The 15,691-nt window shown below is 41.6% G+C and overlaps 1 protein-coding gene across 1 annotated transcript in view; it reads right to left on the minus strand.

Moving 5' to 3' along the window:
* The window catches only part of LOC145403993 (uncharacterized), a 198,606-nt gene extending 190,987 nt beyond the window's left edge, over positions 1–7,619 (minus strand). Inside the window, exons 1-2 of the mRNA XM_080275600.1 lie at positions 7,556–7,619; positions 4,541–4,657 (exon numbers count right to left, since the gene is read on the minus strand). Coding sequence (XP_080131726.1) covers positions 4,541–4,657; positions 7,556–7,619 — 181 coding nt within the window. The remainder of the gene's footprint in view (positions 1–4,540; positions 4,658–7,555) is intronic.
* Between the last annotated feature and the right edge of the window lie 8,072 nt (positions 7,620–15,691).

Here is a 15,691-nt window from a genome sequence, read left to right on the forward strand (position 1 = left end):
CCGTTATTCATCAATCATGGAGATGCATCGTACTCTTGGTTAATTTGCAGTTTCGGACAGTCGAAATTATTATTTTTTCCTGGGTGACCAAAACATCCAAGTCAACCTAAACTAGCTTACCATACCTAAATTAATACCGGTATACCCTAACATAACATACGGTAGTCTACCTAGTACTAACCTAACTGACCTACGCAAATCGATATGCCCTCACGTAACCTAACCTACTCTACCTAAACTAACCTCATTGACCTAACTAGATCCTCCTAACCTAACCTGGCCTAACAAACCTCATCGAGGGGCGTAACTGACCGAAACAGCTACAGTACACAGCTACATACGGTAATTATTCTCTTTACCACCTGAACCCTCTGACGCTTCCTTATTTCATTTCGGCTACCTTCAGACGACTATATTCAACTTCGGAAAACGCTGATTGAAAGGCGATTTTATTCAGCCTTGGTACGGTAGGCTACGGTGGTCTTTTGAGGAGGGGGGATGGTTTGGAGGGGGTTACACAAGGAAAACTTCACAAACCCCTTCCCTACTACAGGTTCTTTGTGAGCCGAATAATACCGTCTGGTGGCAGCAGGAACAAATTTAATAAGTGAACATTAATTCTTTCAGTACGAAGACGCTCTTTACTCTTCCTATCCAACCGTTCGGCGGTTTTATTCAATCCACAGGTAGTAGGGGGGTTTAGAAATAATCTTAAATTCTTTCACTACACCACGTTTTATTCTTGCTACCTCCAGACCATTCTATTCAGCCTGGGAAAAGGAGTCTTATTGCTGGGGTCAACGTGCTGCAGTAGTAGTTGTACGGTAGCAGCAGCAGCAGCAGTGCTTGCAAACCCTGGCTAACCTTAAGGTAACCCGGCGGACTGCAGGCTTAAGTTGCTCTCCACCTGCAGTCAACCATCATCCTTTCGGGGGTTAAGGAGGGCGTTGAGGGACGTTTGCATAACCGGGCAGTTGAGCAGCTGTTATACTTGCACCACCACAGGAAAGCGTCTCTCTCCAGCAACCACGCAGCTACCAACGAATGGCTTAGGCAAAGGTGATGTAACTCCTGTTCCGAAAAGAATACCGCCAAAAATTAAGACCTACAAATTTGGCACTATATGAACTGCTTTAGCACCTTCGCTGATGCTGGAGAAGGACGCCTTCACGTGGTGGCACCAATATGTCCAGGCGGCTCCACTGTCCGGTTACCATACATATGTCCCTCAACTCCCTCCTCATCTTCCCCGACAGGAGGATGGACTGCTGGAGAAGCGAACTCTAACTTACAGTCCACTAGGTTCTTACTTCTGATGAACCTGTGGCTATTACTACTACCGTACTACTACTATTATCCTTTTCGTTGCTATGAATGAACTTTAGTATTTCATTCCGTAAAAGACCTGACGTTTTTGTTCGTCTGTGGATGTCCAAGGAATCTGTAAGCTGACACCATTAGCCTACAAATCCTCAACAATGCAATGCTGTTATTCATGACGCCACACGTTTTTTTTTTTTTTTTTTTTTTTTGCCCTTTCAGTTCGAAGAATGGTTTCGTATTTCAATCTTGCTATCTCCTGACGATTTCATTCACGTTAGGATAAACTTCGAACTGCAGTGTTAGATATAGCCATCATTAAACCTCTTCACAGCTGCTGGCCTTCCTTAATAATAATAATAATAATAACAATAAGAACTAATAACAATAATGTTAACTGACTGAAGAGGTTTAAGCTGATGAAGGTGCATTCTCTAGTAAGTTTAAGGATTCTTTCAGACGCCACGTAAGGTCTAACAGCACGGAATAATATAGTCTTACTGATGGGTTACCTAATCAAGTTTTACCTATTGTCTTAAGGAGCTGATCGACTGACTTGAGGGTTATAAAGACAAAATTTTCCAACTGAAGTCGATGTTAAGTCCAGGTCCTTAAATGCGTTGGTCAGTGAACTGGGACAGAGAAGTATATTTTACCAAAGTCTCAGCGGATCACGAACGGAAAATTAGTACACACAGGCTTCTCTAACTCATTAAAAAAAAAAAAAAAAATCGTCTGGGTTGGGCTGCAATAAAATACTTGCGTTGTCCTGGCCATGCTAGAGTTCAGGTAGCCTACTGTATGATGGGTTCGTCGTCAGTAATCACGAATTCAAGAAATACATATTACCCTTACGTAATTATGGTGCAAGTAACTAAAAGAAAACAAACCTAAACTAACAAACTAACTTCACTCGTGTAAAAAACATAAAAACCACACACCGGTATGCTACTGCCACCCCAACTGGGCCTCTTAGCTCTTGCATCCTTGATAATTTTGGACTAACCCAACCCTCCTAACGTACCCTAGTCTTAAAAAGTCGGCTATTTTGGCCCAAATCACAGATCTTTCGATACATGCAGGTCATGCAGGCAAACTTAAAATACACACCAGTATGGGAATTCACAAGATACAAAGTCCATGTTCTTTTGGATTTGGAGTTAGTTTCCAGGTTTCCACAAAAACTGGACTAACACCAATTTCAGCTATCCCAACATATAGTTCATTCATTGATAGTACTGATTTCCGTCCTTTGTTTGCTAATAATCTGTAGCTCAATGATGGAACAAGACAATGCAACGACTCTTCACACGCATCCCTTAGAAGTTCGTGACTAGCGCCATATTCTAGTACCATCCTTTTGCTAGCGTTCAATATTCACGACAGAGATGGCAGTTCTGTGCCTAGTTAACGTGGACGGAGTATGGTGTAACAGTTAAAGTCACATGCTTTGGGCCCTAACACAGGATTTCAATGTTAAGACTACTTAGAAATACAAAAATCCATAATTATGCACCTAGTCTGATGAACTCTACATTTGGTTAATTATGTCCTGATTTCAACAAAGCCAACCCATTCTTCTGAGTTTGGCGCTCAGTCTTCGTCTTTCTTTGGGACTTGTTTTGCGGTTATCAGCCAATTGTTCTTTCTTCTCTGCACTTTTACGGTACCTAACCAAATATTTAAGTCGTTGATATTTATCCACACCGACAGTTTATTCGGCCTTTCAGAGGACTTTCGCAGACCTCCCCTCTGGTTCAAACCTCATTAGTTTCTGTTAGGTTGGGCTGGTTTGTGTTGGCTTCCATAAATTTCAGACCTCAACCTGCTTTCAGACCTAACCTAAGCTTTGTATAATTTAATCATTCCGCCTGTCAAAGTAATATGTTAAAAAAAAAAAAAGTTAAAGTGTGAACACCCAGATTACCTCTAGAAATCAATGCACGTATGACTTCTAGAAATCGATGAACAAGATTACGGTACAGTCTCTCACATTTATAAGCACATCTGGAGAATTACATTGCTAAAAGTGCTAAACTATGGCACCACAGACCTAATTGTTAACCTTACACTGAAAAACTCAATATATGCAATCAAGTAATTACAAAATATACCACAATCGCCCTGCCAGTACATGTCGCAAAACTTGGTAACATCTAAGCACATGACGACCACACAAAGCAACATACAGCCCAGCGTGGACAGTAAGCCAAGGCCTCTATATAACACTGGCAGACATTTTCAAGCACACAAGTACACCTGGAAAATTATGCCCGGATATGGAAGTATTTTTGCTGGAAAGATAATAGTTTGGCCCCGACTTGGAACCTCTTCAAATCGGACTGAAACTTTATCATCCCAATAAACTTTCCCAAATAAGGGTTTAATTAATCCATTTGAACAATTTCTGTGAGACACCAAAGTACACATCTCAAGCACACGAAACATTGGCAGCAACACACATACCCCGTAACTTATAATACAAGCACAGTGACTCTTACCTCGTTACAAGCTGTTCCTTCCCCTTTAGATAAACCAACTTCCTCCTCACGTCAAATGTTGGTAAGAAGAGGAGGAATTGTGGTTACTAAAGTGGATGGTGGTAGGGATGGTGGTGGTGGTGCTGGGTTTGAGAGGGTGAAATATGGAGTGCAAACCCCATAGATTTCACCACCCATAATTCTTCTAGAAGTTGTCAAATCGAAGTACAAAGTCTCTTAAACTGCTACATTTATCAGCCACACAGACAGTTCAGAGTGCATCGACTTTAGAGTGAGTGTCTGAGCGAAGGTTGAATGTCCGATAGTGAATTTTGACTCCTTGCGGAAAAAAAAAATATATATGGATCTTAAAAAACAAGTCATTCCACACGCAAGCTGTTTTCTAAAAGCACAACGTTGACATAAACGATTGTGGTTCTCTAAGTGCTTTTATTGAATGACAACTGATCCTCCCTCGAAAATATTATTACAGTTTGATGGAAATGAGCTACAATTAAAAATAATTATGTGGTGGTTTTAAAAATCAATAAACACGTCATGATCAAGCATAAGCGTAATCTGAGACAAGGCTTACATAAAAAAAAAAGAAAACAGCACTTAGAAAACAACAATAAAGCAACAGCAATATCGCTCGCATAAACTTTACAATTACCGATAAACCAGGAGGGAGGTAGAGAGCTGAGGGTGGAGGAAACAGAGGTCCTCCTAGGCGCCCTCACCTCCTCTAGCCGTCCGTGCGTTGTGCCAAAAGGACTCACTTATTATTTCATCAACTTCGCGGAAGACTGATGGGAGCAGAGTGAGGAGGGGCGGAGGGAGAACAAGGCACGTACTTCCTCCTCGGCGGCTGCATCTACACTGACTGGGCCCTCCTCACGACTGCCGTACTGGACCAACGCCGGCCGGCTGGATGGTCTCGGCTGCCACAAGTCACTAGATAATAACTCTCTTCTCTCTTTCCTTCACGCTCTCTCTTCTTTGCTCCTACCTCCCTCACTCGTTCCCGTGATGCACTGCTTCATAACTTTTTAACTAGGAGAATGGCAGAATAGGCGGAACTTCTTAGGGTTTCGTCTATAACTTGACAACTCGTTGGAGTGTTGCCACAAGTCACGAGATTAACTCCTCGGCCGCTTTATTCTTCCTCACTTTTTCCTATTATGTATATAAAATGCAGGGGCCTACGTCAGATCTATTACAAAATAAGCATCTATCCCGTCATTTATTTTAGGCAATCCTAGACGGCAGGGATGCTGCCATGTTGATATTCTAACTTTCACTTTTCGGTGTTTGTTTATATTTTCAGTTCCACCTGTGATGAGACTTTAATCGTTCTGGATCAGAGTAAATACAGTACTGCTGTTGCTGCTTAACTGGATGGTTTCTCCGAGCAGACTCATTGACCACAAGTAAGTAGCTGCTTCTTTGGGGCCGTTCTACATGCACAGCATAGCACATACCCAGTAGTGGGATCCGGCGCCCATTTGTGGTAGACAGCGCCTCTGTAGGGTCGGGCCAAGGTTCTTACCACGGCAAGGTGCAGGGAAGTTATAAGGATGTTTGGCTCCTGGATGGACACCGTAGCTGCTCCACCCAGGGTGCACAGCACCATCATGAATAGGCTCCTCGTCAACGCCCGTAACCACAATTGTTGTGCTACCACAATCTATGATCGAGCAGACCAATCAAACGTAGGTAAGCAACCGCCCCTGCAGGGCTGTGCCGTTTGGTGAACTGATGTTCTTATGAGGCTGACAGCCACAGCAAGGCTCGAGGATTAGTGTGGAGGTTTGGTTCATGGGTGGGCGCTGTATATGAATCTCCACCCCGTTAACGGTGGCTCCACTTCACGCTGTTGTTTGGCTATACAGTTACCACCCAACGTTGTAAACGGTTTTCTGAATTCCAGAAAACCATTTGGCCCGCCACTCAGTGCCGAGCCACTTGACGTGGAAAGAAGAGTAACGAACAGTGACAGGATAGATGTGAAAAATAGGAAGAGAGGTGGACAGACACAGAAAAAGAATGATAGATATGAAAAAGTAGGCAGTCTTACATCAAGTGAGTGGATGATGGGTGCTCGCACCTACCACCTTGAGTATTTACTGTACAGAGATGCTATATTTGTGCACAGTAAATACAGTACACATGCCATCGCCACATGTCAGTTCATCGTCAGGATGAGCCTAAAGCCTGAATACGGATTAGCCTTAACATCACTGAACTATAATAGGCTGCTAGATTGACGCTTTCAGGCAACGAAATATCGTTAGTTTCATGATTATCATTATCATTATTATCATCGTATTTCTAACTGTTATACATGGTGCTTAGGATCCTGAAATTCTTGCCTCCATCCTTAGCTGCTCAGAGCCATTCCACTGACTGCCACGCTGTAAGAAGGAATTTAACATCCGGATTTATTGAAACAGATGGCAAAGGGGTATGCAAACGTCCAATTTATGACTGTCATTTATGAATAGTTGTTTGCATTAGATGTAGTAGCCTGCGTGCCAGTTATGCAGCACAACCAGCAGCGAGGGAGAAAAGTCAATTACATCTTACTCTAATCAGGAGAGAAAAAAAAAATAATTGAAGGGGGGTGGGGGCTTCTTACTCCTTCGCGTTCTCAGTTTTGGGGTCGTGTTTGGAGCTTTCGTAGCGCCACTTCGTTAGCGATTTACTTTGCACATCAGTATCCTCTTGTATGGTGTCACTGCAAACTATGTCGATAATAAAGCCACATTAATGGCATACAAGAAAATGTTAAGATGTAATATACAGAATAAATAGCCAAGGATGTGGTTTTATGAAGTCTTCCACGCCACTTACAACGCTCCTTAATAATAGGAAGCCAACTCCTGTCATGCCCACCTCCTCACAGTCCTTATCCATCCATTTCTTCGTCAATTCTCTGGCTTCCTTACCGTTCATACCAGCAGCTCTTTCCTTCTCGCACGTCCACTTACCACGTCATGCCACCTTCATGCCTTCCACTCCACCTCCCACCTTCAGTCACGTACATCCTTATTACCGCCCTTATATCCTCTCTCTCTCTCTCTCTCTCTCTCTCTCTCTCTCTCTCTCTCTCTCTCTCTGACCATACCACTTGAACACATTCCCCTCCACACTATGATCCATATTTCTCACCTCACGTCTTTTAAGTATCTACGCGTGTACCCCCTCTCTTATCCTACTACTACCTAACCCACAACACTGCTTATTCCTCAGCAGTTTCGCTTCCTCTGCTTCCCTTTTTTTTTTTTTTCCTTATCCTATCTAGCCCATATACATTCCGCAACAGCCTCATATTCTTTCATCCTATCCATCCCACGTACATTCCTTAACAACCACATTTCCACGGCTTTCATGCCATCCTATCCAACTGCATTCTCAACAGCACCATATCTTCCGTTTTCGTACTATCCATTCCATACACGTTCCTCAACAACCCGATTTCATCTCCTCTCATCTACCCAACCCATACACATTCCTCAGCATCATCATTTCCACTGCTTTCATGCCATCCTATCCGTCCCACACAAATTCAACGGATTTACTTTCCTTTCATCTCTATCCAACCCACATCCATTCCCTCCTTCATCTTATCCAACCCATTTGTACTCCTCAGCAGCACCACTTCCTCTCCTTTCACCTCATGCTGTCCACCTCATACACATTCTTGAACAGTCTCCCTTTGCACTGTTTTCATTCTTGACTTGTTAATATCCTACCTGTGAATGTCTTACTCTCGGTTGTACGAGTATCTCCCTCTGTTACTGTGTTCTTGTCCCTCATTTACAGTAGGTGATGGATATTTTCGGATTCCTTCGTTACAGATGAATCTCTCTCTCCCTCCCTCCCTCTCTCTCTCTCTCTGAAATGAAACCATCAGTCGGAAGCAAGGATGAAATAAGATGAGACATATAAAAGGACAATACAAAATATCCAACTTTATTTCATCATAAACTAAGATATAAAATTTTGGACAGGTAAGAAACATACCAAATTCTTAAACAAATAACACACACAGGTGAAAGTAAAGGTAAGCACCAATCAATTTCCAGACGCCTACACAATCCGGATATCATACAAAGAGGCTGCGACACAAATACCTCCTTACACATTGTCATTATTGACCATCCATCCATCCATCCATCCATCCATGCGCATCCATTCATCCATCCATCCCCATCCACCCATCCATCCCTCTATCAGTCCATTATCCAATCACTTTCTGGCCCATCAGGATCAGTGGGGCCCCGGGCTATGCTACTTAGTCCTGAGATTTTAGGTAAGGATGGCCAACTTCCCCCGCTCCTGAGTGGGATTTGGTGAACAGTAAACCCTAACCAACCCTTGCTGGCCCCATCCTGTTGGAGCGTCTTAACCCACCAGACCACCAGGCGTAGTTTGGTTACACATATATGGTTACCACTCAGCGAGGTAAAAAGTTTCCAGGGCTGAAGCAAACCATCTGGCTTGTCTCAATGTAAAGGTACCCGACGGCATCACTATATCAAATGAGTGGTTGGTGGTCGCCCTCACCTACCACACTAGTTATTCACTTAATTTACTATGACCTGGGACAAGATTTAAAAAAAAAAAAAATAGTTTCCTTCACAAACAAAGAAAAAGAAAAAAAGTGATGATATTTTTTTCGGTCAAAATCATTTTTAACTGTAACTACTACAATTTCTCACGTAAACAAAATCGTCAGGTGATGGTCCGTATAAATACGTAAGTGCACACGCAGCAGGTTTTGGGGGATATTTGACTGATGCCGTTTTTATGCCTTTCAGGTTTAGGATCTCAGCTGAACAAAATCGTTTGAAGTTAACCTAAGAGAGAGAGAGAGAGAGAGAGAGAGAGAGAGAGAGAGAGAGAGAGAGAGAGAGAGAGAGAGAGAGAGAATGTTTATCGAAGAAGTTTTTAGTCCACTGCTTGCTAGGTATTCTCCATGAGTTTCTCCATATATTTATATATGGAGCTTCTGTGGTGCAGTGACAGAGTGTGCGTTTCGCACGCTGGTGAGCGCAGGTTCGCCTCCCGCCAGAGTTGTAAAAACTTTGGGAAGCGTTCACCAAGCCACTTGCTACTTTGACGGACACAAGGGGTGCTGTGGTTGAACCAGTGTCGCATACTAGTATGCTTGCACCCAATCGGCTTAAGGCGGGCTGATTACACTTGGTTCACAGACTACTCACACATCCAAAGCCACTACAACACTACAATCACACTCACAAGCATTTCTCACCCTACATGCAGTCTCAGCAAGACAGCCTAAGCCACTTGGTAGATATACATTGGCTGTATCGTCTCTGTTTCGGTAGGGATAGGCCGGTCCTGCAGTGGACCTCAACGGATGATGATTATATCTATCTATCTATCTATATGCCTAGGCTGCTTCCCCCAAGGAAAGAGAGGTAGCCGAGACAGGACGACACACTCCCCATTTACTCATCCATTCAAACACATTCATTCGCATCTTAGCCCCAAGGGGAGAACGGACAGATCCTCACCGCACCACACCGCACAAGGGTCAACTGCGCAATACAATCAGTGACATCCACAGCAGGGCCCGACAGCAGAGCTGGTTTACCCCTGCCACATCATAACAGACCCATCCCCTTACCCGCACCTGACCTGACTAGCTGATCAGACCAAATGCGGGAGAATATCCCCTCAGGGCTGCGTCATCACTTATTCATTCACAGTTTCTCTCCATTTATTTCTGTCATGCACAGCCACTCTTTCCTTGCTCAACAGACATCTCTCTCGCATCCAGTGCTCTCTTCACACTGTCCATCCATCCTATTCGTGGTCTTCCTCTCAGCCTTACACCTCTCACATCAGATCTAGTTATCTTTTTCACCAATCGCTCATTATCCATTCTCTCCATATGCCCAAACCATCGCAACACCCTCTGCTCAACTCTACCAGCCATCTCCCAAACAACTCCAGTTCTCCTTCGCACTTCATCATTTCGCACTCGATCCATATGCGTCACTCCACACATACTCCTCAGACACCTCATCTCCATTACATTCAAACTTTTCCTCTCTGCTACACCCATATTCCATGTTTCAGCCCCATATAACGCAGTCGGTACCATAACACCCTCATACAACCTTCTCTTTACATCCATTCTAAGCGAACGACATCTAAACACTTTTTTCATTCCTCCCAGCACCTTTCCTACTTCATTTATTCTAAACTTCACTTCTGCATCTATTCTTCCATCCACAGCAACATGTGACCCTAGATATTTAAAACACTCTACCTCCTCAAGCAACTCGCCATTCAAAGCTATATTCATCCCCCTACCATCTACCAACCTCGTACACTTCATCACTTTACTCTTATTCTCATTTACTTTCAATTTCCTCCTTTCACGCACCCTTCCAAACTCCTCTACCAACTGTCTCAATCTCTCCTCTGAATCAGCCACCAGTGCAGTATCATCTGCAAACAGCAGCTGCTTCAGATTCCACTCTCCACCATCAACATTCACCAGACTCAGACCTCCGCCTAAAACCCTTGCATTCACCTCCCTTACAATATATATATATATATATATATATATATATATATATATATATATATATATATATATATATATACTGTATATATATATATATATATATATATATATATATATATATATATATATATATATATATATATATATATATATATATATAAACCAGCTATCCTCTCTCCATAAAACACCGATCTTGTCATTACATATCATACACATTCCACAACACATCCCTGCTTTCCCCCCCCATAAAAAGAAACCATGGCTGCTGCTATACTGGGAATTAGTGTGGTGGTTTCTCGGGTGACCACCACCAGCAGGGCTGGGTCGTCTGCACAGGACCCTCCTGGTCATCAAGCGACTGTGCCACCTCCATTGTTGCTGTGCCTTAAATCTGCTCGTCAGTGCAGTAAAATTTTCTTTTGCAATATTAGGGGACTTCACTCCAACATCAGCTTTGTTCAAAATTTCTTCCAGTTTGAATCCCCTGATCTGCTATTTTTGACAGAGTCACAAGTAAGCACCACCTCTGATTTAGCTAGATTAAATTTTCCTGGTTATATCTTGATTCAAAATTTCAGACCCAAAGGAGGCGTATGTTGCCTTGCTAAATCAGAAATTGCCCTGAAGGAGATTACTAAATTTAATTGTCCTTATTTCGATTATTCCATATACATATTAAATTCTTTTGGAAAAATTAAGTATTTCTGTTGTGTTTATCCTTCCCCTAATGCCCCTCCACAGCCGAGTTTATTTGACTCTCTGTCTTCACAACTAAGTGTCCTCAGCATTAATACTGCATCAGAAATTACTATTCTGGGTGATTTTAATGTCCATAATGTTGAATGGTTCATTTATTCAGCCAGAACTGATGACTCTAGCCTTGAATGTGAGCTATTTGCAGACTCATTTAATCTCACCCAGTTAGTCAGTCAACCCATCCATGTACCAGACAACCCTGATCAAAATCCCCACCTATTGGACTTGTTTCTAACAACCAATTCAGATAATTATAATGTGGAAGTGAAGTCTCCCCTCGGATCCTCGGATCATTGTCTGATTCAAGCCACCAGTTTAACACCTACCACACCCTCCTGCTCTGAACCTGTTGTGGTGACTAAATGGCACTACGACAGGGCAGACTGGGAGGGACTCCATAATTTTTTCATGGATGTTCCTTGGACCTCCTTTTTCTCCCAAGATGTAAATTCCACATTGGGCCACATACAGGATTTCATTAAAGTCGGCATGGAAACATTCATTCCCCATCATAGTTACAGAGAAAGATATAATTCTCCTAAATGGTTTGACCACAATTGTCCTTGAGTAACAGAATATAAAACAATAGCCTATAACACTTTTAAAAGGACCAAAACCAAAGAAGTCTTTAACTATTATAGAAATATCAGAAACCATGCCAAAACTATTATCAATCTTTCTAAATCAAACTTTCTACACAGACAGGCTAACAAACTACTAAACAGGCCAAATATTCTGGCCAACCCTTAATTCATGCAACACTGACTTCACTACCACCTCTTCCATTCCACCTTTACAGTCCCCCAGTGGATATCTAGTAAGTGACCCACGTGGAAAAGCCAAACTTCTTGTTGACATTTTTTCAACAAGCTCAACCCTAAATACAGAAAATCACAATATTCCTGTACTTGATTTTGATTCCCCTCAAATACCTCCTTTCATGATTCACACCAGATACGTACAAGTTGTATTACAGAATCTCTTAGAAGCCATAGCTACTGATCCAGATGAAATTCTTTCAATAGTACAAAAAAATTGCTCCTCTGTGTCGGCTTCTGTACTGGCAAAATTTTTCCGCTTATGCATCCTTACCTCAAGTTTTCCAGCCTCTTGGAAAGAAGCAAATATCCATCCTGTTCCTAAAAAGGGGGCAACTTCTGATCCATCAAACTATAGACCAATCGCCATAACTTCCATTCTCGGTAAAGTTTTTGAGACACAAATTAACAAACACATAATCAAGCATCTAGAAGTCAATAAATTAATAAATGATCGGCAGTATGGGTTTAGACAAGAACGTTCAACTGTAGTCATTCTTTGCCTTCTTACCCATCAGATTAACAAAACAATAGACCAACACAGTGAAACACACACAATAGCACTTGATGTATCAAAAGCATTTGACAAGAGTATGGCACCAGGCCTTATTGTCTAAGATGTCACACTATGGCCTTGCATCATTGGTTCCTCTAATTTCTTCTTACCTTCATAATAGAAAAATACGGGTCATGGTAGATGGAATTTATTCTCAGTTTCATTCCATAAATGCTGGCGTACCTCAGGGATCAGTTTTGGCGCCAATCCTCTTTTTCATTCATATAAATGACCTCCTATCTGTCACTCACAACTCAATACACTCATATGCTGATGACTCGACCCTTCATAGGTCTTTCACATTTAGTACCTCCTTTACACAATTTTATATTATAAATTCCCAAATAAACACAGCAATTTCTCTGAAGCAGGACCTTTCTAAATTTAATCAATGAGGACACACAAATCTGGTCTCATTTAATGCTCAGAAAACTAAATACATTAATTTTTCCAACAGAAAGAATCCCTCAGACTCTCAAATACTTTTTAAATGGCGTCAATATTCCCATGTCCACTACAATTGATATCCTAGGGGTTACTCTAAACCCCAACCTAAGCTGGACAGCTTATGTTAAATCCCGTGCTAAAAATGCTTCCATAAAATTGGGACTTATGTACAGAGTTCGTGAGTTCTTCACTGACGAGCAGATGGCCACAATATACGAATGTCATGTGCGTTCTCAGATCGAATACTGTTCACCACTGTGGAGTGGATGTGGAGCGGTTGCATTGAGGCAGTTGGACAAAATTCAAAATAAAGCCATTACATTAATCAATAATCCTGCCATTAGCAGGACCTTCCTCCATTATCAGTACGTAGAGATGTTGCTTCTTTAGCATTATTTTATCGATATTTTTACCGTAAGTGCTCTGACGAACTGGCTTCAATTGTGCCTCCCCTTCACATCTTCTCCCGAAATACTCGGGCAGCTGGGAGCGCCCATGAATTCACACTCTCTCCCGCAATGCAGAACCTCAGCTTATCAAAATTCATTTATCCCCAGAACTACTACTCTCTGGAATTCACTTCCTGGGAGTTGTTTCCCACAAACATTTAATCCACATCAATTTAAATCCAGTTGTTATAAATATTTTATGAATGGAGGATGCTTTTAGGCACATAGACCTAGTTTTTTCCCTTTGTTATTTCTTCCTTCATTCATTATCCAATATATATATATATATATATATATATATATATATATATATATATATATATATATATATATATATATATATATATATATATATATATATATATATATATATATATATATATATATATATATATGAAAATAGTATGGTGTTAACCCGAAAAACAATAGAGATCACTTTTAAACAGTACCTTTTTAAAATCCTCGCTGTGTTATAAGGTGTGTTTAGAGAAGTGACAATATGAACCTAGATATTATTAATCCTTTATCTACTAGGATTTAATGCTCCCAGCTCAGGAAACGCGTCTGTGCTGGCCTGAATAGTGTGCGTCCAAGGCAGCATAAAGGTGTTCAGGACAGCACTCAGGCCTCTCACTGCCAGGTATTCTCTCCTCAGCAAAAATGTCTTGGTCAGCCTGAAAAAGATGCCTATTTTGCGTCCAGAACCGGAAGGATTAATCAAAATGGCTGGAGTCGGGGGGATTAATCGAAACGCTGCTTTTTACCCTCTGGCTGCGGGGATTTCACCTGACTAAACAAAAGAGATTGGAGTTACCTGAATAAAAATGACCAAGGACATCCACAGAGCGACAGGATTAAGGGATCGTTTAATTCAACCCCACCACGGCTTCAGTTTCCCTTGCTAAAAATAACTGAACGAATGAATAAATGACTAAGTTAATAAATAAAAACGCTCGTGTTTGAAAATTAGTTTTGTGCGTCTATGGGGTTAAAGGGTTAATTAAAGCAATACTCTAGCCGCTGACTCCCAACTGTGCAAATTGTCGAATGAAATATCTATATGCCTGTCTATCTATCTGTCTATCTATTTATCTATCTGTTCATCCATTTATCTGTCTGTCTGCCTGTCTATATTAATCTATCTATCTATGTATCTATGTATAGTGTTATATCTGATCATCCATTTATCTACTCGTATCTACGTCTGCCTGTCTATCTATTTATCTATCTATCTATATACCTGTCTGTCTCTGTATGTATAAACGTAAAGGTTCATTTATCAAACTTCGCGCATACCAGGATTTCTTCTGATGTGGTGGCAGTAGTAGGACGCGAGCCACAACACAACCCAGTATCTCAGTGTTCTGGTGTTGGCTTCACTGCTTACCGGAAGATATAAATCAAGATACCGTCCCACTGAAATAATTTAATACTCCTTGACTACCAGGACTCCTCTGCTTTCAGCAAATCATCTGGTGCTGGTATGAATACCGTGCTCCTGTGTGTCCACAGCGCCCGCTCACGCACGCACGCACGCACGCGCGCACGCACACACACACACACACACACACACACACACACACACACACACACACACACACACACACACACACACACACACACGTGCGCAGAGAGAGAGAGAGAGAGAGAGAGAGAGAGAGAGAGAGAATTTGTTACTGACTTTCGTTTTAACTCTAACTGTTCGGCTTTCATCTGAACAAAATCACCTGGTTGTCTAAAAAAAATAAATAAATAAATAAAACAAGTGAAGTCCAGCTCAATGCAGCTTTTGACCATTTAATCCCAGCACTTCCCTTGGACAAAACTGGCCGGTGTTAGCCTGAACAAACTACCTGTACGTCTGTAACTGAGAAGCTCTGTGTCGGTTTTAAAATTGTCAGATGTTAGCAAGAGCATAATTCCTGTGAGAGTCCATAGCTGAGAAATGGTTGGTAAGTTTAGATTTTTCGTCTAATCTTCCTTTTATTTCATTTAACTAGATAGCCACCTACAGAGCCTGCCTTTGTCGAGTAACAAGATCTGGTTTTCCCCAGAATAAAGTACAGAGGAAATTTTCTACACGCCTTCCGGTGAACAAAATTATCTGGTGTTAGCGTGAATAAATGCCTAAGTGCGTCCATAACGAAGGAGGGATTAACTGAAACCCTTAGTAATCCCCTGAAGACGTATTGCTAAAACTGGTACGCAAAGGTGTCGACAAGCTTCCATTTTTTTTTTCTTTTAATTTGCTGAAGCATATGATCATGGTCAAACATGTCTAACTTTCTGTATTCCTAAAG

The sequence above is a fragment of the Coenobita brevimanus genome, chromosome 62 (assembly GCF_032717465.1).
Source record: "Coenobita brevimanus isolate Jiangsu-jjx chromosome 62, ASM3271746v2, whole genome shotgun sequence".
Classification (NCBI taxonomy): Eukaryota; Metazoa; Arthropoda; class Malacostraca; order Decapoda; family Coenobitidae; genus Coenobita; species Coenobita brevimanus.